The 26,650-nt window shown below is 50.2% G+C and overlaps 1 protein-coding gene across 1 annotated transcript in view; it reads left to right on the plus strand.

Annotated features, from left to right (window-relative positions):
- Nucleotides 1-375: 375 nt before the first annotated feature.
- The window catches only part of OPRD1 (opioid receptor delta 1), a 39,881-nt gene continuing 13,606 nt past the window's right edge, over nt 376-26,650 (plus strand). The window contains exon 1 of the mRNA XM_004741003.3: nt 376-766. Coding sequence (XP_004741060.1) covers nt 546-766 — 221 coding nt within the window. The 5' untranslated portion in view covers nt 376-545. The remainder of the gene's footprint in view (nt 767-26,650) is intronic.

Below are 26,650 nucleotides of genomic sequence, written 5' to 3' on the forward strand. Positions count from 1 at the left end.
GATTCGCATTTTACAGTGGAGGAAAATGAGCTTGAGAGAGATTAATTGACTTGCTCAAGGTCACTCTGTTCGTTAGAGTAGGAGCGAGACGTGGGATTCACATCCAGGTCCTTCAGACTCCAAAGCGGCAAGGGGTGAGGAAGTGACCCCCAGCGGGGGTCGGGGTGCACCCGAGCACACGGAGCATACCTAGGGAGGAGTGGGAAGCTTCTTCGGCCCAGCTCCAAGCCGGTGGTGCAGCGTCCGCCCCCGGTCGCGGGCGCAGACTGGCGGCCGCCTCCGGGCCACGTGGTGCGCGCGGCGGGCGCGTCCAAGGATCCCGCAGCGGCTCGGGCTCAGAGCGCTCGGGGCTCAGAGAGCAGCCGGGCGCCGGGGGGGCCGGCGGCCAGGCGCGCGGAGGGGACTCGGGGCCGACCGGGCGGCCGTGGCACTGCAGTCCGTGGCGTCGGGGCCGCGCGGCCCTAGCCCTCGCGCGTCGCTCGCATCGGTTCTCTGCGCCCAGGGCGCACGGCGGGGAGGGACGCGGCACCCCCTGCCCGGCCGCCATGGAGCCGGCCCCCTCTGCCGACGCCGTGCTGCAGCCCCTGCTCCTCGCCAACGCTTCGGACGCCTTCCCCAGCGCCTTCCCCAGCGCCAATGCGTCGGGGCCGCCGGCCACCCGGAGCGCCTCGTCCCTCGCCCTGGCCATCGCCATCACCGCGCTCTACTCGGCCGTGTGCGCTGTGGGGCTGCTGGGCAACGTGCTGGTCATGTTCGGCATCGTCCGGTGAGTCTGCTGCGGCCTGCTAACCCCCCCAGTCCCCACCCGGGGTGAGAGTGGGGACCGCGGACCGGGGCCCCTGACCTCGGACCTGGGGCTCCCCGCACCTCCACACTTCCTGCAGGGGGAGCCCGGGGCCCAGCGAGGAGACCACTTCCATTGAGAGAAGGACGCTGGAGAGATTGAGAGAGAGAGAGAGTGACTATGTGTGTGTGTATGTGTGACTAAATAACATTTGATCGTTCGTTCACATTCCCTTGCTTTTGCGGGAGGCTATGTGGGATAGTTTGGCGACAGTCTGTCACAGTGGGTGATTCTGTGTTGGGGACAGTACACAGGAATTGAGGGTTTGGACCTCTACAAGCCTCCTGGGAGGGGGCCTAAAGAGAGCCAGCTGTCCGTGCAGGTGTGGGGATGGGAGAAGGGCTGGCCGGTCCCCACCACTCTGTGAACACATTGACAAAGTCCCATTTGATGACCATTCTCTTAGGGTTCCTATGATGGTGTGTGCTTATCCCACGCCGTCAGTTGGTGATTCTCTCGGTATGAGACCGTGACTATGTGACCGTGTTGTTTTTTGTCAAGTCCCTGAAACCCGTGGGGGAGGAGAGTACCCGGAGTGGCTTTGGAACCTTCTGTTTGTGCACCTGTGTGCGCATTGGCCGAGGAGGAGCCCGTGGCTCCTGCATACGGTGGGCAAGGGCTGTGGGCCAGCCAGTCCCTCCCCTGCTTCCGTCCTCAGTGGCCATCTGGCCTGGAGCCCTGGGTGTGATTCAGCCAAGTCTCACCCCCTCACAGATGCCCCGTCTCATTCTCTCCTCTTCCCTGACAGGTTTTTCTTTCTGCTGGAGGCAGCACTGGTTTGTCTGGACGGGAGTGGGGTTTGTACTTTTCACCTCAGGAAGCGAAATTCTCTTCTCCAATATTGATGTAGAGTGCCGGGACTTTCTCAGGCAATCTAAAACATCATCGGCTTGCCCGGAAGCAGCCTCCTGACCCAGTTCTGCCAGCTCAGACATGGGCAAAAAGGATCGAAAGGAAACTCCTAGCCTTATAACAACAAAGATGCCCTTGTGTTTACTGACACTTGGAAATGGGTCATCCATGCAGGTTGACTGAGGGCAGAGCCCTAAACCTCTCTCTGGGCTGTGGTGCCACCCAGCAGGGCGGAGGGCAGACGGTGGACTCTGAGGTTGGACTTAGATATGAACTGTGGTGTCAGCTCAGTCACTGATGCCCATCACAGTGGGTACCCCAGGCCCCTGTCCCACCATCCACCTCATCTGTCTGTTTCCCTGTCTGAAGAATAGAGACCCAGTCTCCTCAGGTGGGAGTCTGAACTCCAGAGCCTGGGATCTCTGAAGGAGAGAGTGTTGTGCCCTGGAGCCCTGGATGAGTATGTGGGTATTGAGGGAGCATTGGCACCGTTGCTCCCCCAGAATGAGTGGAGGGCACAGGATTTCCTCTGTTTTCAGTGGCTCACCAGCTACGGTGGGAAGACTCCCTCAAGCATGGGCAGGATGAATCTTTGCAGTGCGTTTTGTCGGTGATTCTCCCTACTTTGTCTTTGGAGGTAGTACAGGCTTTAGAGTAGAGCCAACCTGAGTATGAATTCCAGTGACTTGGTTGCATAACTTACTCTTTTGAGCCTCAGTTTGTTTATCTATAGAATGGGGTAACAATAGAACCTTCTTCAATAAGGTTTTTGTGAAGTGTCAGGGAACAAACATATAAATTGCAGCTGGCCTGGTGCCTGGACCCAGTAAATGGAAGGTGTCTGTGTTATGACGAGAAGGAATTTTCCAGATCCCTTAGAATCTAGTGCTTTTTAAGGAAGGGAGGGTGAAAGAGGCACTTGTCCTAAGGTGGGCCTGAGAATAGCTAAGAGTCCCAGTCCCAGGTTCTGCACATATACCCTCTCTGGGGAGCTCCGGGTGCTGAAGAACGGGGAGAGCTGTGTCAGTGTGTTCTGTCCCGTTCCCAGCTCTTCTCCCGGGACTCTGGTTGTTGGGCTGATGAGCAGAGCTCCTCCACTCCCAGTGAACCTGGGGAAAGCCCCTCACTTCTGACAGTCCACTTGGGGAATGTTCTGGGCTCAGTTTGCTAGGGCTGCTTCCAGCCAACCTTCCCCAAATCCCATTGTCAAATGCATCTTGCAAGCAGCAGAGCTAGCCCCCATAGGTCCCCATGTTGCTAAGACGTTTCCTGAGCCAATCATGTACGTGATAACTGTCTCTCTAGGTCTGAATGATTTAATCCTCACCTATAAGCTGGTGGGATAAGCATTAGCATCCTCAATATGATCGCCTCATTTTGCAGCTATGGAATCTGTGGTTCAGGGAGAGGCAGGATTACCTGTTTTCCAGAGGTCCCACAGCTAGCCCCAGACCTGGAGCTAAAACCCTGTTTTTAGGACTTCAAGTCTATAACTTTTTCAAGAGCTGCCTAGGGTAGGGGAGAGTCAAAGAATTGCATGGAAGGAGGGAGCAGAATTCTGTGCTTCCTTGTGTCTCAGGTCATCTGAGAACAATGGAGACAAAAGGATTGTGAAGCTTCACATTATTTGGCCTAAGTATTTTAGGCTGCTGTCCTGGGGGGAGGACTAATGATGGGGCTGGCACTTAACTCTTGTCCCCTGACAGTGAGGCTAAGGGTAGGGCTGCTGCCTGGTGCTCTGCTTCTGCTGGCAAAGTCCCAAGAGCAGTGGGAGGAGGGCAGCCCAGGATGGAGGGAAGCCCCTGATTTGTCTGCTTTCCTGGCACCCCATGCAGAGCTTGGCACAGCCCCCTACCAAGCTTGGTAAGTGAGTCACTTGACTGGTTGAACGAATGTATGGTTGAAAGAATGAATTCTGCTTGTCAGTCCTGAGCTTGGGCAGTTGGGGGGCAGGGGCAGGTTTCTAAGGGAAGATCCAGAGAAATCCTTGGGGTGGGAAAGCGGGGTAGTGTGTGTTGGCAGAGATTGGGCTCTGGAGCCAGACTTCTTTAAGTTCCGATCCTGAGTTCAAAACCACTTACTTGCTGTGTGTTTTGGTTAGTGACTTTACTTCTCTGAAACTCATTTCTTCCCTTGTAAAGTGGGAGGAGCAACAGCGTGTCCGAGGCTACGGTGAGGGCTGGAAGGGTTGCAACTAAGCTATTTACCTCCTATGAGAAAAGGGATTGGCACTCTGTGAAGGAATGAAAAGAATGAACTCATTCAAGAAAATTCTATGGATACACTGGGCTAGATGCTGCGGTGCAGTGGTGAGGAAAAAAATACACGGTCTCCGCCCTCATGGTGGGAGAAATGACAATCATCAGCTAGTCATCCAACGAACTTGTATTTGTGCTGAGGAAATGGAAGAGTAGGTGGGCACTTGTGTGTGTGTGGGGGTCTCACTTGGTCAGGGAGCTCTGAGAAGACCTCTGAGGATCTGCAGGATGAGGAGTGGGTAGCTCAGTAAGTAGCTGAGGGAAGAGCCTCTGAAGAGAAGCCTAACACAGATGAGGGGCTGAGAAAAAAGAAGCTCAGAATTCCCCATCGTGAAGCACCCTTCATTCCTGCTTCCCCCACACTCCAGCCCTCTACCTACTTCATGGACCCACTTGAGAAGCCCACTCGTCCTTCTGGATGCATGAGAGGGGCCTCTGGGAATTGTGCTTTTAGCGAACAGCCTCTGGTCCCCAAGGCTTCTGTGAAGTATGAGCAGGATTTGGGGGACATATGGTCCCCAGGCAGAGCGTCACCACTTAGTCCCACAGTGTGAGTTCAGCCAGTGGTGCGTTCACCACAGCGGTGACACTGTGGGTCCTCAGAGCAGATGCCTGACAAGCCCTCCTTCTGGGTGTCTGTGCCCTGAGCAGGGCCGCCATCTCAGAGTTCTCACTGGTGGCCCACTGGGTAGGGCAGAGTGTGGAGGGCGTAGCAGACCCCCATCTCTGACAGGTGACCCCGGATGTCTTCCTTCTGCATGGCCCAGGACTTCCTGGTTTGCCTGCCCCAGAATCCAGGCAGGAGAACGGAGTCGATGCTTTTCTCCATGGCCTCCTGTCTGTTCCGTAGCCTGCCCTGTTTCCCTGCCTGCACCTCTCCCTGTCCCGGTTTCAGCAGGCTCGTACCCTGCTGTGTCTCCGACCCCCCTTCCCTCCCCTACCTGCTCCCTGCATGTAATTGGCCTCAGCCTGCCTCTTCTTGACTGTTTCAGGCCCTGTGCTTCTCTGCCCCTCGGTCTCTCCCTTGGCCCCTCTCTCTTCTGACTTCTCCTCAGATTAGATGTGGGCTCTGCTACCTCCCAAGGTTTTTAGTGAGCTGGACTGCCACCCTGCACCTTGGTTTCTTCATTTATAAAGTGTGGATCAGAGTACCTGCCTCAGACAGACAGGACGACATTAGTCAAACAGCATGTTTATCCCTCCCATCGTGAGCGCCTCCCTCCCGGGAGGGGAGGCTGGGCTGGGCAGCCTGGCCTGGGCTGGGCTTATGGCAGATGAATGAGGAGCTCTGGCTGTCCCTTCCCTCTACGACTGGGGTGCCAGGGGTTGCTGGCACAGGTCCTCAGGGGTTAACTTTGCAAGATTGGGAGCTCCGAGTCCCCACCGTTTTTCTTTGGAGGCCCAGACCAAGCCCCTTGGCTTCTTGTCTTCCTCCCCTCTCTTACCTGGGTTGGAGTCCACGGACCCAGGGTGCCCAGGCCTGGGGAGACAGAGAGATGCCAGTTCTTAACCTCAGCTCGACCGCATCCCAGCGGCGGGCACTGGGGCGAACAGCTTGCCCTCCCTGAGCCTCATGTCTGCCTCTGTCACATCGGGGTGATCAGGGTAGATTTGGGGGAGGGTTAGAGGAACTCGTGTGTGTAAAGTCTGCACCGCAGCACCCAGTATCTAGTAGGCCCTCAGGTGTGCCAGATGCCATGATGAACCAGCACCCTGCTTCTGTGCCGGGAGGCAGTGCGGCACCCCGGGGCCTCATTCTTTACATTTTCTGTCTTTGGCCCTTGCCTGCTTCCCGAATTATCTGCACATCTGCTTATCCAACATGCATTTGCTGATGCTGAGCCCTGCCAGGCCCGTCCGGCCTCAGCTCGCTGAGCCCTGCCAGGCCTGTTCGGCCTCAGCAACCAGGGCCCAGACCTGCAGCTGGAGCTTAGGCACAGCCTCTGGCTTCTCACACCACCCGGTATCTGGCGTCCTGGAGCCACGGGGGTCCAGGCCAGGCCCCCTGACCCAACCAGAGGAGGTGTTGCCTGTGCTGCATCGTGAAGCGGCAGGAGCAGTTGACTGCTTGGAGAGGGGTGGAACATTCCTGGCAAAGGGAACAGCATGAGCAAAGAGAGGTTCCCAGGATCTCCCAGCGCTGCAGAGGGCCGGGAATTTCACCTTGGGGCGGAGCTGAGTGAATGCCAGCGGCCAGGGTGGCTGTCAAGTGGGAAGGCTGCAGGGACAAAAACCGGACCCCAAGCAGGTACCCCTTCAGCACGGTGTGGTTGTCAGGCGCACCAGCTGAGCGTTGAGCTTTGGTGTGCCCATTCTGGTGGCGAGGGGCCAGGGACAGAGGAGCAGCCCAGAGTCAGGCCAGCATGGTCATGGTCGTGTCAGGGGCCTGTGGCTGTACTGAGGCAGGAGTTGCCGGTCCAGGCCATGGGAGCTAAGGCTGGGTGGGCTCTTGGGTCCCATGGTAAGGTGACCGTTCTGGGAAGTGAGGGAGCTTTGAACCACAGACCATGGGGAAGAGGACTTTGGAGCAATCTGTGTTCAAAAGGATGAATGGGGTGCGGGTGGGCCTGGGGTGGGACAGAAGGGGAGGGCCTCAATGAGGGGAAATCCGAGGCCTGGCTCAGGGTGATGGAAGAGAGCTGTGCCACTTTGTCGGGGTCACTGAAACCCTGGCCTCAGTTTCCCCTTTCTAAAATGGAGTGCTGGGGCACCTGGGGGCTCAGTCAGTTAAGTGTCCAACTCTTGATTTTGGCTCAGGTCACGATCTTAGGGTTGGGAGATGGAGCCCCCGCACTGGGCTCCTTGCTGGATGTGGAGACTGAATAGGATTCTCTCTCTCTCCCTCTGCCATTCTTCCCCTCCCTTTCTAAAAACAAATAACAAACAAAAAACCAATGTCCTTTTAAAAATAAATAAATACATACAATGGAGTGCTGTTAGACCTTCCAGAAGGCAGGAGGCTGGGCCAGATGACCCCTCAAACCCCCCCTCCCCCAACCCGAGCAGGGAGAGCAAGCAGTAGCCCCAGCTGGCATCCCCCAGTACTTCCTGGCCTTGTCCCCTTCCCGCACTTCTCAATTCTCAGGTTCATTTCCTGGGGAGTGTGTGTGACTCACAGAGACACTGGAGGACACCCAGAGTCCCCAAGGGCACCAAAAAGCCTCTCTTGAGCCACCGCTGTGGGCCAGAGGCTTCTCCATACCCACGACGGCCTTGCAGGGGGCGCTGTGGGCTCTCATGGATAGATGAGGACGGGAAGGCTCAGAGGGAGCAGCTGCCTGTCACGGTCCAAAAGGTGCCAACTCAGGTCTTTCCGACTCCAAATCCACTCCATGTCCCCTCCACCACTTGTCCACAAGGCTCATGGAGCGAGGACTAGTGACGTCCAGTTAGAAGAAGGGAGAAGCGGGCCGACTGCAGCCTACAAACCTCTGAGGCCTCTGCGTGGCTGACGGTGGGTGACAGCCTGGACCTCGGAGCCAGAGTGACCTGGGATCCGGGCCCAGCTGTGCTGTTTCCTGGCAGAGCGAGCCTTAGCCACAGACAACCTCTCCGAGCCTCAGTTTTCTCATCTGTGAAATGGGAGTAGCATGAGAACTTCACAGGGTGGTTTTGAGGCATGATGTGAATGAAGGACTTCAGCACAGAAGCAGGCATTTGGCAAGTTTTCTTTTCTTTTTTAAAGATTTTATTTATTTATTTGACAGAGAGAGATCACAAGTAGAGAGAGAGGCAGGCAGAGAGAGAGAGGAAAGCAGGCTCCCTGCTGAGCAGAGAGCCCGATACGGGCCTCGATCCCAGGACCCTGAGATCATGACCCGAGCCGAAGGCAGCGGCTTAACCCACTGAGCCACCCAGGCGCCCTGGCAAGTTTTCAGTAAACATTTTCTTTCTTTTTTTTTTTTTCCCCCTAAAGATTTTATTTATCTATCTGACAGAGAAAGAGAGTGAGCACAAGCAGGGGGTAGGGATAGCAGGAGAAGGAGACTCCCTACCGAGCAGGGAGCCCAATGTGAGACTTGATCCTCGGACCCCAGGATCATGACCTGAGCTGAAGGCAGAGCCACCCAGGCGTCCCTCAGTAAACGTTTTCCATCATCGCCTCCCTCCCTCCCCCTTCCTTCCTCTCTCTCTCTCTTTCTTTCTTTCCAGATTTTATTTATTTGTTTGACAGAGTGAGAGTACAAGCAGGGGGAGTGGCAGGCAGAGGGAAAAAGCAGGCCCCCCACTGAGCAAGGAGCCCGATGTGGAGCTCAATTCCAGGGTCCTGGGATCATGACCTGAGTTAAAGGGAGATACTTAGCTACTGAGCCACCCAGGCGTCCCCATCATGTCTGTTTCAAGGGCTTGCTTCTCATTCTTTTGATTAGCATTTATTTTTATTTTTTATTTTTAAAAAGATTTTATTTACTGATTTGAGAGAACATGAGTTGGGGGCTAGGGGAGGGGTGGGAGGAACAGAGCAAGAGGGATAAGCAGACTCCCTGCTGAGCAGGGAGCCTGACACCACATGGGGCTCAATTTCAGGGCACTGAGATCATGACCTGAGCTGAAGGCAGATGCTTAACTGACTGAGCCACCCAGGCGCCCCATCAATCAGTATTTATTGAGCCCCAGAGGAACTGGAATTATTGGGTAGATTGTATAGGGAAGTTTTATTAGCTCAATATTAGAAATTTTCTTTTGCTGTAAAGGTAACACAGTTATTTCAGAAAATATGGAGAAGTTTAACTAGAGATATACATTACCCATAATCTCACTACAAAGAGAAAAGCATTGTCATTTGGGTGTATTTCCTTCCCATCTCCCTCTCTCTCTTTTTGCCCGTGTGTGTATGTGTCTTAATGATATCAGGATCACTGTATTGGAATAGTGATCATGTTATATATTATACTTTGTAAGCTGCTTTTCACTTGACATTATATCATGAGTGTGTTGTCACGTTCTCAAACATCCTTTGAAAACATGATTTTTTTGATGGCTGCATTGTATGAATGTGTTCTATTGGGGGGGACTTATGTTATTTCCAGTCTCATGCTGATCTAAACAATGCATCTCGAACATTCTCAAACACTTAGATTTTGTATATGCCTCTTATTATTTATACAAAGAAATTTCCAATAGTCAGAGCTCTCCAGGGGTGCCTGGGTGGTGCAGTTTGTTGGGCATCTGACTCTTGTTTCTGTTCAGATCATGATCTCAGGGTTGTGAGATCAAGCCCCTGCATCAGGCTCTGTGCTCAGCAGGGAGTCTGCTTAAATTTCTCTCTTCCTCTCTCTGTCCCCACCTGACCTGTATTCTCACATGTTCTCTCTCTCTCTCTCACTCGCTTGCTCAAATAAATAAATAAATATTTCTTTATCTATTTATAATATTTATTTATTTAAGATTTTATTTATCTGTCAGAGAGAGGGAGAGAGTGCGTGCGTACCCATAAACAGAGGGAGAAGCAGGCTTCCTGCCAACCAGGGAGCTCGATGAGGGGGTCAATCCCAGGACTCTGGGATCATGATCCAAGTGGAAGGCAGACGCTTAACCAACTGAGCCACCCAGGTGCCCCTAAAATAAATAAATAAATCTTTAAAAGCTGTCCAAATGGGTGTGGGCTGCTGTGTAATGTAGGGAGCTTCCCATCTCTGAAGGCATGCAAGAGGACCCTGGAAAACCACTGGGTGGAGGCAGGGCACTGGAGATTTGGGTGGAGAAAAGATAAACGTAATTGTAGGCTCCCTTCCCCAGCACTGAGATTCAGAGATGCTGTCATCTCAGAGTCCCCTTTTCCCCTTCCTGGCAGATGATGCCTGTCTGGAGGCTATGCAAAGGGCAAAGCATGATTTCATTAACCTCAGAGTCCTGGGACCTCTAAATCCAATTGGCTACCCAGAACATCATAACATGCACAGGAAGAGGGATAATCGTGGGCATGAGCAGAAAGCCTGGCTTAAATTAGCAATTTACCATCATGCAGGCTGCAGCGGCCCTATTACCAGCTGGGGGATATGGGGTGGGATGGGGTGTCTGGGTTGGGTTCTATTGATTTATAGCTCCCAGTGCAGCTGCAGAAATCAACAGCTTTGTCTCTGGCCAGGGTGGGTGTATACGGGAAGAATCTTGTCTTCTGGAGCTTTCTGAGTCTTGATACATTGAAAGAACTCAAACTTCAAAGTCCTGTGAGGTCAAAAAGCCCCATCCAGTGAGTACAGCACAGGGAGAGGTGGAAATGACCTCATTCTTCTCCCCTGCCAAGGTGACCTTTTCACCAAGGTGTAGAGCTTTGAATCATGGATGATGATTCTCTTGACTAAACGCTTATTTTGTGCCAGGCAGTCTGCTTAGAGAGATAGAAGTATTACCCCATTTCATCCTCACAGACCCGTATGAGGTGAGTTTCTTATCCCCATTTATAGGTGAGGACACTTGAGGCACAGAGAAGTTCTGTTACATGCTCCAAGTCCCGTCTGATCTCAGAGCCCACGCTCTCAGCCATTGCCCTATCTTTTGCCACCTGTATGTCAAATTCAGCCCCTGTGATTGAAAAGTGAGGGAACTGAGGCTTGGAGAGGTTCAGTGTCTCTTGAGTTCGTGGATAAGGCAGGACTGGAACTTGCCTTTCCTAACCCCTTGTCCCTTCTTTGCATCTCTTTCCATGCTTGGGATTACCTGGGCTAAGAAGAGAGCCAAAGGGTAGCTAGAAATAGTCATACCCGGGACGCCTGGGTGGCTCAGTTGGTTGAGCAGCTGCCTTCGGCTCAGGTCATGATCCCAGCGTCCTGGGATCGAGTCCCACATTGGGCTCCTTGCTCGGCAGGGAGCCTGCTTCTCCCTCTGCCTGCCATTCTGTCTGCCTGTGCTTGCTCTCTCCCCATCTCTCTCTCTGATAAATAAATAAAAAATCTTAAAAAAAAAAAAGAAAAGAAAAGAAATAGTCATACCCAGGAGCATGGGGAGTGGGTTCCTGTACAGGGCAGCCCAGTGATGGGGGGTGGCAGCACTGACGTCTCACAGGCCCAGAGAAGTCCCAGATTCCTGGGGCAGAGCCAGTATCTGGCGAGGCAGCCTCATCCTTCAGATGCAAAGAGATCAGGGTTCAAACCCAGTTCTGCTTCTTGCTGGCCTCCACCCTTGGGCTCACCTTGCCGAGCCTGTTTTCTCATCTGTACGAGAGGATGATAGAAAACAACCTACCTCGCAGGGGCAAACATGTATTCAGCAGCTCCTCCTAATATTGGGCGTTGTTCCGGGGGCTGGGCGTGTAACAGTGATCAAGATACCGTGCCTGCCCTCATGAAGCCGGCATTCTAGCGGGGGAAAGATAGACAGTAAATGAGTAGATGTTAGGCCAAGGCTATAGGAGACCATGAGAGAGAGCGGTGGGGCTGCGGTTGTATGGGGTGAGGTCGGGGAGGAGGAGACAACCAAGAAGAGGCCTGCCACTGAGAGGAAGTGTTTTAGGCAGAGGGAACGGTGAAGGCGAAGGCGAAGGGAGAGGATGTATGGCCCTAGCTCAGGGCCTGGCCCGGAACACGAAGTTGTTGGTGATAATGGCGCCTTCTGGCTGGTTTCCCAGCACTCGGGAACTTGGGACAGGATGAAGCCAAGGGAGAGAAACAGCTTCTCCAGCCAGTCCAGATGCCCCTGCAGGACAGATGGAGATAATCTGTTTCCTTTGGTTATAAAAACTCATGCTCCTGAAGTGCTAGGAAGTGCCCCCCATCTGGTGATTTTCCGTTCCTCCCTGGGAGAGGTAGGGCAGGGACACCAAGCAGCCCAGCCTGTGACCAGAGAGGGCTGTCCTGCTGGAGGGGCAGGTAGCCCGAAGACACTCCTGTCACCTGTGCAGGCACTGTCATCCCAGCGAAGTGTGGCGTATTGACTCCACAGGACTTTACACCAAAAATAGTGCTGCCAGCCTTTCTTGAGTGCTGACAGGGTGGCCAGTTCTGTGCGGAGAGATTCTCTCCTTTAATTCTCCCGAAGCTCTGAAGCTGGTAGCATGATTCTCTCCATTTGACAGATGAGGACACTGAGGCTCAGAGAAGTGAATTCACTTGCCCAGGGCCAGAGTTGGCAAATGGCAGTCAGCCCGTGAACCGAGCCTCCCCTGACTCCCAGAGCCTGTGTGTGCAAGGAGATTGTGAAGCAGTGCTCAAGAGGGTGGGATTCGTGACACCCTCTGATTCCAACTGTGAAAAATGACTTTTTTAGAGCACCCGGGATGAGGAGAGGCCGTGGAGCCGGATAGACTGAGTTGTAACATTATTAAAATAATAAATTGTTAATAAATAAAGGTGAAACTTTTGTGTGTCAGGCAGAGGGATATGTGATAAGGAAGGCCCAGCATGGCCAAAGGCCCAAAGGGGAGATACCTGGGTGTTTTGGCACACCTGCCTTTGGATCCTGGTTCTGTCCACTCTGTACTCCTAGACAAGCTCGTCTGCCCTGTGGGTCATTTGCCTTCTGTGAACAAATGGGAGTATATAGGTACCCACTTCCCATAGTGGGTGTGAGTCAGAGGAGAGAATAGACGTGATGTGCTCTGCACAGGGCTGGCTTTGTCTGTTGTCCTTAAGGAGTGTCCCTTGGGGCCTGGGGACAGGTGAGGCAAACTATATCATCCCCGTATTCCTCATACTGTGGTCACTAAGAATGACGAACTTGCGTGTGGTATTTTTACATGGAATTGTGGGATTTTCACTTGACGATGGTAGGGACTCAAATGATCAAGGATCCATCAAATCCAACAAGGGCAAAAATGAGCATGTGCTTTGGTAATATCACAAGGCTGCACACAGAGGACCTTGTTTGGAAACTCTCAATCTCTACAACACTTTCCTAGGGGCTGGTGTCTTCGCCCCTTCTCTGGTGAGAACAGTGTGTGGCTCCCTGGCATTCATGTTAGCCTAGATCATGGCCTTTCAGGTCTGTATCAGACACGGTCCTACCAGAAAAAAAGAACCATGAGGATATATTTCAGGGAACTGGCTTATGCAGTTGTGGGGGCTGGCAAGGCTGGCCAGCTGGAAACTCTCGGGCAACAGCGGATTCTGTAGTCAATAGTCAGAATTTCTTCTCCCCCTGGGAAGCCTCAGTTTTGCCCTTTAAGGTTGAGCTTCATTACCAAGGATAACTTCCTTAAAGCCAACTGATGGCAGATATTAACTACATCCACAAAATACCTTCACAGCAACACTGAGATTGCTGTTTGAGTAAATAACTGGGTACTGGAACCCAGCCAGCTTGACACATAAATCTAATCATCACAGAATCAGACAGACTTGGGCATGAGTCCTGGCACTAGAGCCTACAGGCTGTGTGACCTTGGGCAAGTTTCTCTGCCTCGCTGAGCCTCAGGTGCCAAACACAGTGATAGCACTTACCACGGTCATTTGTTGTGAGGAGGAAATGCAACAATGTAAATCAGGTGCCTTTGCCTGTGCCTCGCATAGAACAAGGGGAGCCACACACAAGTACAGGGTCATGTTCCTGAATCAGTGTTTTCTAGTTGTAATGTAATTGCTCATTCCAGTGTTCGATTTCTCTTTTCCACTGGTTGCTCCTGGAGGGTGGGATCTGTGTCCTGTTCATCTTCTATCCTATTTCCTAGCTCCGTGCCTGACCCGAAGGAGACGTCACTATTTCATAAATATCTAGTTGACACTTTGTTAATGAGGTTCTTTCTATGGAGTACTTGGGATCTATAATAAAAATCCCTCAACTGCAAGACAAGAGGGAAGATGTGCCGGAACCTCGGGCCTCTTTTCTTTCTAGAATAACCCTTTGCTTCTCTGCTTTGCAAACCCCTCCTCCGGGAAGCCTTCTCTGATGCCCCCAGGCCCCCACCGTGTTGCCACAGTGTCCAATGTGTCCCTGATGCGCACATACTTTTTCAAGCACACGATTGCTCATCTCTCCCTCTCTCTTCCGAGGAGCAGGTGTGTATGTGTGTGGGTGGGCGGGGAATAGACTTTGCTCACAGCTGGAGCCCCAGCCTAGGGTCTGACACTCAGGCAGAAGGTCAGTAGGTGTTTGTAGGAGGGACATGTCCTATTTCCGGAGACCCGTGGGCTGACATGCTATACTTGAGGAACTCTGCTATCTTGGGGCCCCATTCCCTGGCCCAGCCACCCTTAAGCCAGAAGCAGAGTCAAGGCGATGGAGAAGAGCTTCTCTTCCCTGGATTCCACATGCATGTTGTGGTCCTTGAGCTGAACAGCCCAGGCTTCTGCCCTGTTTACTGCTGAGCGTGACGTGGCCATCCCGGGCCCCCACTCATGTTCAACTCAGGGCCCTTTATTTCCATGTTCCAGCCTTTAATCTTCTCCATGACATGCCTTGTTATAATTAACCACTTTCCTTCCCCAGGCTGTGCCAAAACTGAGATAGCTAATTAATTTCTGGCGACTTGCCACTCCCGTTAAATGGTGGGCAGGGACAAAGCTTGCAGCCCTTGCTGCCCGGCGGGCTTGTTTCCCCAGTGGGAAGAGCAGCCACCCTCTGTATACAAATAGAGGGTTCCCCCAACTGGACCCCGGCTGGTTGGTTGGCAGATGCTTTGTTTAAGCTCTTTATTCTCCACTGTGGGCACAGCATCTGTGACTGGTGCTGTCGCTGTGCCTTGGCTTCCTCCTTTGTAAAACAAAGGGATTGAACTTGATACATAGGGAGAAGAAGATGCCGTAGAGGTTAGGTTGTAGGTTCTGGAGTCCGAGGGACCCAAGGCCCAGCCCCACCACTCCTAGCCCTGGGAATTTTGGTGAGTTACTTCCGCCCTCTGAGCCTCAACATTCCTCACCTGTAGAATGGGGCTAAAGCTCATGCCCCGTGCAGATTCAGTGGGCTACAGACATACTCGTAGCACTCATGTAGCAGCACAGCTAGTACAGTTGGCACTTAGTAAGTGCTCCATAAACAGTCTCACCTGCCGCCATTCCTTTCAGTGCTCACATTCTATATTCCTGATGGGGAAAAAGGTTTTTTAGTTGGGAGAACTGAGGAGTGGTGTGATTTGAACAGACCTGGATTGCTTCTGTGTTTGAGGCCATGGCTAGCAAGATGTTTCACCCCTCTGTATTCATGTCTGCGGGCTGCCGTCACAAATGACCATAAACTAGGTGGCTTGCAATGACAGAAATGTATGCTTCACAGTTCAGGAGGCCCAAAGTTCATGAAATCAACCATGGCAGGCTCCCTGCAAAGGCTCTTGGGAAGACTCCTTCCTCGCCTCACTTCTGGTGGGTGCTAGCAGTCCCTGGCATCCCTCAGACTTGCAAATGCATCTCTGCACTTGTCGCTGCTGTTTTCCCATGGCCATGTTCCCTCCTTGTGTCTCTGTGTTTCTTCTTATAGGGACACTAGTCATTGTGGAGTTAGGGCCTACCCTGATCTAGTATGGCCTCATCTTATTGATGTCTGCAGAGACCGTTTTCAGATATGGTCACATCAGAAGTTCCAGGTCGATGTGAATTTTGTGAATTTTGGGGACACCTATTCAACACAGGACACTTCACAAGTCTCCGTACACTCCCTCTTCTGTATAGGGATGATAATAATAGTAGCGATTTCATAGGGTCGTTGGAGTAATTAAATGAGCTAATTTACATGAATGTTATGGTAGAATTCAGTAGAAGACATCAGGCCCTTGTAAGCACCAAGTTGCCATAGCTGCCATGATAGAGATGGCAAAGGTGATGACGGTGATGGGGACGGTCCCATCGTGGACCTGCCCCAAACTGGTTAATCACTGGACGCAGAGACCTAGGATGTAGGCATCTACTAAGAGCCGCCCTCATCAGGAATTCTAAAGCCTTGGGCAGGAGCTACCCTTTTCCCTTTGGCCCCAGCTGCCTTGAGCCCTCATCTGAGAGTTAGCTTCTAGAAGGACAGCTTAGTAGAGAAGAAAGAACTTGGCCTCTCAGGAATCAGGGAACTGACACCCTGAGTCACCTCATGCAACTATCCTTCCCTTTCCGGGCCTCAGTTTCCCAATCTGTAAAGTGGGAGAGCAGGTTGGACCTCAGACCAGGTCCTCAAGTTCCAAGTTACAGACCAGGGCTCAAGTTCTAGCAGAGGGCTCTGAGTCCCTCCCCAGTCGTGGCAGGTTACCAAAGGCCAGCACAGGAGTCAGGAGAGAGCTCGGGACTCCCAGGACAGCTCAAGGCATGTCATACCCCTTTTTCCTCCTCTGGACAGGAGAAACTACTATGATATGAGCAGCGTGTTAGGGAAATCATAGGCAGGAACAAATGAGGTTCTCGCCACACCTTCATGGGGTACGATCATTATACCTGGTTCACAGAGGAGTAGACTGAGGCTTGGAAAAGTTAGAACTTGCTCAAGTTTGTACAGTTAATTAGAGGCAGGGCTGGGGATTTAGTCAAGGTGTATCTAGTGTCAGAGGCTTTGCCCCTGGGCTGCACCGTTCCTGTACTAGTTTCCTAGGGCTGCCCTCACACACTAGCATGAGCTTAAAATAACAGAGATGTATCTTGTCACAGTTCTAGAGACCAGGAGTCCACAGAGTGTCTGCAGGGTCACGCTCCCTCTGCAGGCATATGGGAAGAGGTCTTCCTTGCCTCCTCCAGCTTCTGGCGGCTCCTCGCCTGTCGGGCCGTGTGGCTGCGCCCCTCCAGTCTGTACCTCTGTTGTCGCCTGGCCACCTCCTTGTCTCCCGTTCTGTCTGTTTGTCTTTTGCAAGGACACCAGTCCCCGGCGTTAGAGCCTACCCAGACAATCCAGGATGGTCTCATCCCAAGATCCTTAACTTAAACACGTCTTCAAAGACCCTTTTTCCAAGTAAAGTCAGTACATTCACAGGCACTAGGGGTTGGGATGTGAACTTGTCCTTCTTGGGGCCACCATCCAGCTGAACGTGGTTATTGAAGGCTTGGTGGTGATGGCATCTGCCAAATCCCTAGTCCACAGTGTGGACATGCAGGGGATGGGGAATTTCTGGAGCGGTTTAGAAGGAGAAGGAGAGGAACACAGTTGTGAGCTGAGGAGGCCAGCTCAGCACATGTGTGACACGGTGGTGCAGTTTAAGCTGTTATTTGCATCGGCAGTGAGCAGTAAGCTCGGAAACACTGAAGACCGCATCTGGATATGGGCACGAACCTGAACACCTGTCCACGGACGCCGGCCCTGCTGCCTGGGGTATCGGTCCATGTGAACAGATTCGAGGTTCTAGATCCCAAAGAAGATGGATTTGGCCTCACTTACTTGCCTGGAGAGATGGGAGAAGGCCGGGCCTGAGCACCGTCTGTGTACCCACCACATGGTTGACCTGCATCGTCTTTGGCCCTCTGTTAACCCAAGAGGGTGATATCCTCTGTCCTCAGATGATCACACTCAGGACTGTGCCAGAACAACTCAAGATGAGGGCACCGAGGAACGGCCACGTGGCCCTGAGCAGGCAGCTAACCAAGCAGCCATAACGGCCAATGTGGCCTGAGCACTTCCTTGTGTTCACTCTGGCCTCGCCACAGCTGCATGAGGTGTGGAATTTAACACCTGCCATTTTCCAACACGTGGAAGGAAAAAGGGTTAGACATTGTGATTCTGTGAGCAGAACCAGGGAGAATCGTACCAGGTGAGAAAGAGGCAGCCCTTGGCTCAAAAAGAGAGAAAACTTGCTTCCTCTGTGTGTGGTCCTAACAACACGGTAGATTGTGCCTACAGGGGGTGAGTCCCCCGTCTCTGGAAATACTCAAGCAGAAACTGCATAGCTATTTGTCTAGAGGGCCTTAGAGGGAATGCCTTCACTGTGAAGTTGCTCTCTAGCTCTGGGCTTCCAGGAACTTTCCCCTAGGAGATGCACAGGTATCTGTGTGCACAAGGGTGTTTATCACAGGGTTTTTTGTAATAGCGAAGACGTGGAAACAACCCACATGTCTTTCAACGGGGGATTTATTAAGTAATTTCATGTAGGAGCTTCAGTGTCTGCAGGTGAGGCCAGATCCGGCCCACAATCTGTTGTGTGGTCCTTGAGCTATAAATAGTTTTTGTATGAAAGGGTTGCAAAGGAGAAAGCGAGACGGTGCCACAGAGATCCTCTGTGGCCTGAAAACCTAACATATTTACCCTCTGGCCTTTTACAGAAAATGTCTGTTGACCTCTGGATTAGAATCACAGGCAGGCACCAAAAATTATATTAACTTGTATCTATGGACATAGAGAGATGGTCACAGCATATTTTTGAGAGAGAGAAACAGGTTATAGAACAGTACTAAAGCAAGGTCCCTTTTATGTAAACCGGTATGAGTGTGTGCATCTTATCTCTAACAGTGGTCTGGAATTTGAACAGTGATTTTAATTTTTATTTATTAAATGATTATATGTTGTTTGAACTTTTTTTTTTAAAAAGGAAATTATTCATTTATTTGATAGGATCACAAGTAGGCAGAGAGAGGGGGGAAGCAGGCTCCCCGCTGAGCAGAGAGCCCGATGCGGGGCTCAATCCCAGGACCCTGAGATCATGACCTGAGGCAAAGGCAGAGGCTTAACCCACTGAGCCACTCAGGTGCCCCTGTTTGAACATTTCATAGTGAGAAGCTATTATTTTTGAGATCTTTAAAAGGGTTTGGAACCAAGTGAATTCGAAATACGCCAGCAATCCATGCTGTTTGGAACCAAACGAGTTTTGATTGAGCCCGAAACCATTTTGTTCGCTTTGTCCCCGAGGTGCCGCAAGGTCAGTCAGGCTGAGGGTTAGTGCTCTTACCTTGTTGCTGTTCTTGGTTTTGTCTTCAGGTCTCTTGCCCCTGCTTTGATCCTCATGGGCTGTGGTGTCTGAGTGGAAAACATACCCTTAGCTTCATTAGAAACAGATGAGCTACTTTGGATAAATGATTTGACATTTCCTTTGGCCACGGCAGAACTGAGTTGCTTCCATCTCAGGCCAAGCGGGGTCAGGCTCAGGCGTCCTTTGGGGGACCCGTGTTTTTCTGGGTTGAGGAGGGAAGGGGAAGGGGGAGGAAGAATTGTCCCAGTCCAAGGTCTTCAGTCTGGGGCTGGTTACTTTCCAGGATCAGGACTGGAAACTCTGGACTCCTCTGTCCCACTGGATGTCCTCCAGTAAACTGTGTCTCCTCTGACCTGGCCCCATGCTGATTCTGGGATACAATACGGAGGGGACATGGTTCCTGCCCGAAGGATGTCCCAGTCCAGTGTGGAAGGTGCTCGTGACATTTAGTCATTTACCAAGGGTGTTGAGCACATTATTATTGGTGCGAGGGACTGCTGTAGGTTCTAGGTGCCTAGTGGGGAGCAAGACACACACCATGCCTTCAGGGAGCTTAAATCTTAACTGTCAAAGAGAGTATGTGAGGGGTGCACAGAGCATTTTGGGTCCTCAGGGGAGAAGCTGAAATGGAAGTCAAGAGGAAGGCTCTGGGGGAAAGCACTCAGTTTGAATCTCCACTAAGCCTCTTTCTGACTCCGCAACCTTGGGCAAGTCCCTTTACTGCTCCCTGTTACTGGGGAATCCTAAATTCTCTCCACTCTGTGTGGGTCCTGGGAGGAGGAAATGAAGGAAAATGTTTTCCCTGTGCCGGCATGGCATGTCTCAGGCGTAAGGAGCACGTGAACTCGTGCCTGGGAAAGACCTGGCTCGGAGTTGTTGTCCATGAACACCGGTTGCCACCCCTTTGTGACCAGAGGTGTATGTTTTGTTCTGAATTGACCTCTTTCTCTCATGCCTCGTCACGGTGCCTGTGACATTTTTCTGATGTCTGTAGGCCTGTTCTCCCCAGCCCCACCTGGATTATGAGCAGATTGTCTGCAAACCCCCAAACCATAGCAGAGTGGAGGAACGTGTGGGAAACAAGAAGCCCAGGGAGCCCACCTGCATCCAGATGTGCTGGTCCAGATGTTCGCTCCACTTGGCCTTGGCCTCCAGACCGGGCCCTGCCCCAGGGCCACAGTTTGCTGACCTAGTGCAGGCAGCAGGGGGCCGTGGACTCTGGGAACCCGATCTGAGTTGGCATCTCATCACTGGCACTCCGCAGCCGTGTGTCTCCAGGTGCACCAGCTATCCCCAGCTCCGCTGTGTGGTGGGGACAGCGAGGACACGGTAAGCAATCAGGCTTGCCATGGGGATGAAACACATTCGTGCGTTCACGGTTTCCGGCACAGTGCCTGGCCAATGGAGGAAGTGCTCCTCAGAGAACACAAACACAAACAACCCACCCTAAGCCATCAGACCTGTCCCAGGCAGGCCTTGCGCCAGGGAGGGAATGGTTTAGCCTTCCCAGCACCTGCCACTCACTGCTGCTCTAACCGAGTGCTCTGGCTTTGCTGGGGGGAGAAAATTCTACTAGGGTCTTACTTGTCAGCCAAGAAGCACAGCTCTCTGGAAGGCCCTGGAGTGCTCCTGGGATGTGATGTGTTTCAGAGCACACCCTCTCTTAGGGTGAAGTGGGGATGCTCCCCCCCTGCCAGTGGGGCTTGTCTGACAGACAAGGGGATGGGCCTAAAGCTGTGACATGAGCACGGCCCGTCACTCGGTGCTGCTTCTGTAGGAAGCCTCTCCAAGGGCTGAGACATGTGGCTGGGAGCAGGTTCCCTTGCAGCTGCTGAATTCAAGATGACCTAATGGAGGATTCTGACTTAGAAAAAAAAGCAAAGGATTTCCCAAGGCCTCTCAGAGTCAGCAGAAGTTCACCAGGCTTGCTGTCCTCACCCCCAGGAATGGATCCAGTGGGAACCCTAGGAGAGAAAAGCAGAACGATATCAGGGGATAAAAGCCCAAAAGGGCCGCCTGTTCTTGTCTACATGCCAGCCAGTAAGCTAGACAATTTCACACGTGTTATTCCTAAAAAGCCAATTACATTGAAATTGCCAATGAGGAAGCAGGTTCAGAGAGGTGAAGTCATTTATGCAAGATCACAGAGTCCAGTATGTTGTGGAGCCAAGATCTAGAGGGCCTTAAAGGATTCCCACACCACACTCTTCAACTTAGGGAACACACACAGTGATGGCATGTTAGTCACGTCTTTTTTTTTTTTTTAATTGTAAAATACACACAACAGAATTTACTGTTTTCACCATTTTTAAGCACATGAAGCACATTTACACTGCTGTGCAGCTGTCACCACCATCTCTCTCTAGAACTTACTTCATCTTCCCCAGCTGAAACTCTGTCCCCATTAAATAACAATTCCCCATTCTCTCTTCCCCCAGCTCCTGATAAACCCCCATTTCACTTTCTGCCTCTGTGAATCGGACTGCTCTATGTACCTCATTATAAGTGGGGGTCACACAGGTTTTTGGTCTTTCGTCACTGGCTTACTTCACGTGGTCCAGTGTCCTTGAGGTTCACACCTATTGCAGCAGGTGTCAGAATTTACTTCCTTTTCAAGGCCAAGTTAATGTTCTGTTGTATGCCTGGGCCACGTCTTGTTTATCCATTCATTTGTCAGTAGACACTTGAGTGGCTCCCACCTTTTGGCTCTTATGAAAAGTGCTGGTTTGAATGTCTGCAGACACCTCTTGGAGACCCTGATCTTTGTGCTTCTGGGTATGTACCCATCAGTGGGGTTGCTGGACCTTATGACATTCTGTTTTCAGTTTTTTGAGGAATTGCTATGCTGTTTTCCACAGTGACAGCACCACTTCATATTCCCACCAACAGTGTACCAATTTCTCCACATCCTTCTCAACACTTGTTATTTTCTGTGTTTTTTTTTTTAAGATTTATTTATTTCTTAGAGTATATGCACTACCATAAGAGCATTGGCGTGGGTCAGAGGGAAAAGGAGAAAGAGAATCCCAAGCAGACTCCCCTGAATGTGGAGCCTGAACGTGGAGCCTGATGCAGGACTTGATCCCTCCACCCTGAGATCATGCACCTGAGCCAAAGTCAAGAGTCAGATGCTTCACTGACTGAGCCATCAGGTGCCCCTGGTTTGTTGTTGTTGGTTTTTTTTTTATAGTAGTCATCCTAATAGGAGTCAGGTGGTATCTCACTGGGGCTTTGATTTTCCTGATGACTAAGATGTTGGGCTTCTTTTCATGTGCTTATTGGCCATTTTTATATTTTTAAAGAGATGTCTATTTAAGTCCTTTGCCCATTTTGAAATCCAGTTGTTTGCTTTCTTTAGTACTGAGTTGTAGAAGTTCTTTTTTTTTTCTTTTTGAAGATTTTATTTATTTATTTGACAGAGAGAGACACGTGAGAGAGGGAACACAAGCAGGGGGAGCAGGAGAGGAAGAAGCAGGCTTCCTGCGGGGCTGGGAGTGTGATATGGGGCTCAGTCCCAGGACGCTGGGATCCTGACCTGAGCCAAAGGCAGATGCTTACTGCCTGAGCCACCCAGGCACCCTTAGAAGTTCTTTATATATGCTGCATATTAATCCCTTATTGGATATGTGATTTGCAAACATATTCTCTCATTCTGTGTGATCTTTTTACTCTGTTGACGGTGTCCTTTGATGCACCAAATTGTTTAATTTTTTTAAAAAGATTTGTTGGGATGCCTGGGTGGCTCAGTGAGTTAAGCATCTGCCTCTGGCTCAGGTCATGATCCCAGGATCCTGGGATTGAGCCCCATATTGGGCTCTTTGCTCAGCGAGGAGTCTGCTTCTCCCTTTCCCTCTGCTACTCCCCCTGCTTGTGTGCTCTCTCTCTTTCTGTCAAATAAATAAATAAATAAAATTGTAAAAGATTTATTGATTTATTTTACGGTTAGGAGCAGAGGGAGAGAGGGAATCCTGAAGCAGTCTCCCTACTGAGCATGGAGTCCAACACAGGGTTCAATCCCAGGACCTCCAGATCATGACCCAAGCTTAAATCAAGAGTCAGCCACTCAATCAACCCAATTGAGCTGCACAGGCAGCTGACCAAATTGTTTAATTTTGACATAGTCCAGTTTATCTGTTTTTCTTTTGTTTACCTGTGCTTTTGGTGTCATATCCAAGAAATCGTTGCCATGTAGCTTTTCCTCCAATGTTTTCTTCTAGGAGCTTTATAGTCTTACCTCTTACATTTAGGTCTTTCATCCATTTTGAGTTAATTTTTTATATGGTGTAAGGCAAGGGTCTAAGGTCATATCTACAACTTTTTGAAATAGAAAAAAAAAATTAGAGATCAGCAGTAGGGTTTTGAGGGGTGGGGCAGTAAATGATTTATCTTTCCAGAAAGTTCAGTCTCTCACCCAACCTCATTCTTCCCTTCATCTCGCTTCTACACAGTAGTCATAGTGATCTTTTATGAAACATACATAAATCAAACCACATCAGTCCCTTGCTTAAAATCTCCAGTGGCCTCCTGCTGCACTCAGAATAAAATCCAGACTTCTTGCTGTGCATGATTTGACCCTTGCTGACTTCTCCCTGGCGCATCTTCTGTTGCTGCTTCTCAGACTTACTGCCACTTAGTCACACTTAATGTCTGACCATCCCTGCAACTCATTAAGCTCTTTCCTGTCACAGGGTCTTTGCACATGCTGTTCTTTCTGCCTGAAATACCCTACCTCCTTAACTTCACATGGCTGGCTCTTCCTCATTCTTTCCAACCTGGTAGAAATGTCACCTTGTCTTAGCTCAAACCACCATAACAAAATACCATACACTGAGTGGCTTAAACAACAGAAATTCATTTTCTCACAGTTCTGGAGGCTAAATATAGAAGATCAAGGTGCCAGCATGGTCAATTTCTTTTTTCTTTTTTTTTTTTTTTAAAGATTTTATTTATTTGTCAGAGAGAGAGAGGGAGAGAGAGCGAGCACAGGCATACAGAATGGCAGGCAGAGGCAGAGGGAGAAGCAGGCTCCCTGCCGAGCAAGGAGCCCAATGTGGGACTTGATCCCAGGACGCTGGGATCATGACCTGAGCCAAAGGTAGCTGCCTAACCAACTGAGCCACCCAGGCGTCCCCAGCATGGTCAATTTCTGATGAGAGCTCTCTTTCTGGCTTCTAGATTGCCACTTTCTTGCTCTGTCCTCACTTGGCAAGAAAAGAGAGAAGGAGAGGGAGAGAGGAGCAAGTTTCTAGATATCTCTTCTTATAATTCAGTTCATAGCACACATCTCAGAAAAGCCATTGTTGACCTTCTGATATAAGCCAGATTCCTTCCACAAACCTCCCTCCCACTCTTGCTGGGTAGTGTCCATTACTTTACCCTGTTCTTTTCCTTCATGGTAAAGCAGTAATAGTGGGTGACTCTATATTAATTAGTGTAGCAGTTTGTTCAAAGTCTGATCCCTCCCTAAGACCATAAATTTCCAGAAACTAGACTGTCATCTTCACACCTATATTCCTTACTCAGCACCTGGCACATACCAGATACTTGATTAATACCCGTCGGAAGAGTGAACAAATAATAAATTCACATTACTTCACTTTTTCACTAACTATGGGACGGGGTGGGGACAGGAAGGGAGGTAACATGCACTGAGGAGCAGTACAGCAAAGTCATTACCACATGTTGGCACTAGACAGCCTGAATTAAATACCAGCGCTGCTCCTTACTGGTCATGTGACCTTGGGCAAATTACTTCTCTCTCTTGTGCCTCAGGTTATGTTCCTTAAGAGATGTCAACACATATTTGGATGATGAAAAGCAATTTGAAGGAGAGTAACAGGCTGAGCAGGGGTGAGGTGTGGAACTGAAAACAGGGGCAGAAGATGGATTATCTATAGAGGGAGCATTGAGACCCTTAGCACCCCCCCCCCCGCCCTTGTTATGCTGCACAATCAGGTGACTAACCCTCTACTCTGCAAGAGGTTAAGGGTTTTTCTCTTGAGAAGTTAACCTGGAAGAACTCTGAGCAGCAGACACAGAAAGGGTCAGAGTGAGATACCAAATGGAAAGTGCGGTGTGGGGGCGTCCACAGACCCCTCCTCCAGCTCTGCTACCATAATCCTGACAGCTGGAAGTGTGCTCCCTAAGCAGGAGGTTGGAGGATTCTTTCTCAAGGCCCCAGAGAAAACACATGCTGGCACTGATATTTGGATGTTCCCCTGTATAAAAGCTCAGTTTTGGCCCAGTTCCCCTACTGTGAGGCTCACCAGTTGACAGGACCCCCATACTGATGTGTGCACATGTGCATGGACACACACACACACACACACATACACAGGGCTGCCATTGACTTATTTAGTGCCTTACTCAAAGATCAACCTGTACGGGGCACCTGGGTGGCTCGGTCAGTTAAGCATCTGCCTTCAGCTCAGGGATTGGGCTGGGATGGACCCCTGCATCGGGCTCCCTGCTCAGCGGGGAGTGTGCTTCTCCCTCTGGCACTCCCCCTTCTCATGCTTTTCTCTCTCTCTCTCTCTCTCTCTCTATCTCTCACTCTCTCTCAAATAAATAAAATATTTAAAAAAAAATCAACGTTTAGTCTCATATCACTAGATGTTTGAAGGAAGTCTCTAGGATAAAAGGGGGAGGCAAGCAAGCAAACAAATGTTTGAAGCAAATAGATAATGCAGAAAGCAGAGGAAAATACAAAGCAAAAATTATTAGTATCCTCAGAGAAACAAGAGAAGATATTGTATTCATGAAATAAGAGGCAATAAATGCTATATAAAAAAGAAATAATAAAAGAAAAAGAAATGACACTGGGAAAATAAAATGTGAGAGCCAATATAAAATAAAAAAGTCAATAGAAAGGTTGAGAGGTAATGAAAAGGAAATTTCCCAGAGGATGTACCAAAAAGACAAAGAGATGGAAAATGGAAAAGATAAGAAAATTAAAGGATCAATCAAGAAGCCCAATATCTGACTGACAATTTTCTAGGGATTCCAGAGAAAGCAGAGGGGAGTTAATTATCAAAGAAATGAAGTGAGGATATTTCACACTGAAGGACATGAATCTTCGGAATGAGAGGGCCCAGTACAAATGAAAAAGAACCATCCTAAGGCATATCATCAGAAAATGCCAGAATACCAGGGATAAAGAGAAGATCCTAAAAGTTTTGGAGGTAGGGGGAACGGATTATATATACATCATGAATGGTTTTAGATAGCTCAGTGGCAGCACTGAAAGCTAGAAGATGAGGGAGCCATGCCTTCAAAATTCTGGTGGAAAATTATTTCCAACATACTATTCCATATATAGTCAAGGAAATTAGAAGTGAGCATAGAATAAAGACATTCTCAGACATGCAAAGATATAAAAATTTTGCTTCCTATGTGCCCTTCCTTAGGAAGTGACTAGAGGATGTGTTTCACCATAATGAGGGCATAGACCGAGAGAAAAGACTTGAAGCTGATTCTTCAACATAGTAGAACAGGTATGCAGGTGGCCTAGAAAGCAACCAGTCCCAAATTGAAAGGGAAGAGGAAGGCTCCAGGAGGTGAAGCACTAGGAACACAAAGGGAGCTGATAGCCTCTGTGACTATGTGGAAAAAGCATTTTACAGATCTGCTAGAATGTTTGCAGAGATTTAGCAATGTGTATGTAGAATTAAGCAAATGAGGAAAAAAGGCAACTATTAACTCCAGGAAAAACAAAAATATGTACAGAAAATAAGTGTAATGATAGTATACCATTTGGCTCAGCAATGGACAATATAAAGTCATAAGAAGGTAAACTCTAAAAGAAAGACTGTATAACCCCCAAATTTATTTATTTATTTTTAAAGATTTTATTTATTTATTTGACAGAGATCACAAGTAGGCAGAGAGGGAGAGAGAGAGGGAGAAGCAGGCTCCCCGCTGAGCAGAGAGTCTGATGTGGGGCTCGATCCCAGGACCCTG

The sequence above is a fragment of the Mustela putorius genome, unplaced genomic scaffold (assembly GCF_011764305.1).
Source record: "Mustela putorius furo isolate JIRA1106 unplaced genomic scaffold, ASM1176430v1.1 tig00003853_pilon_pilon_pilon, whole genome shotgun sequence".
In the NCBI taxonomy this organism is placed as follows: Eukaryota; Metazoa; Chordata; class Mammalia; order Carnivora; family Mustelidae; genus Mustela; species Mustela putorius.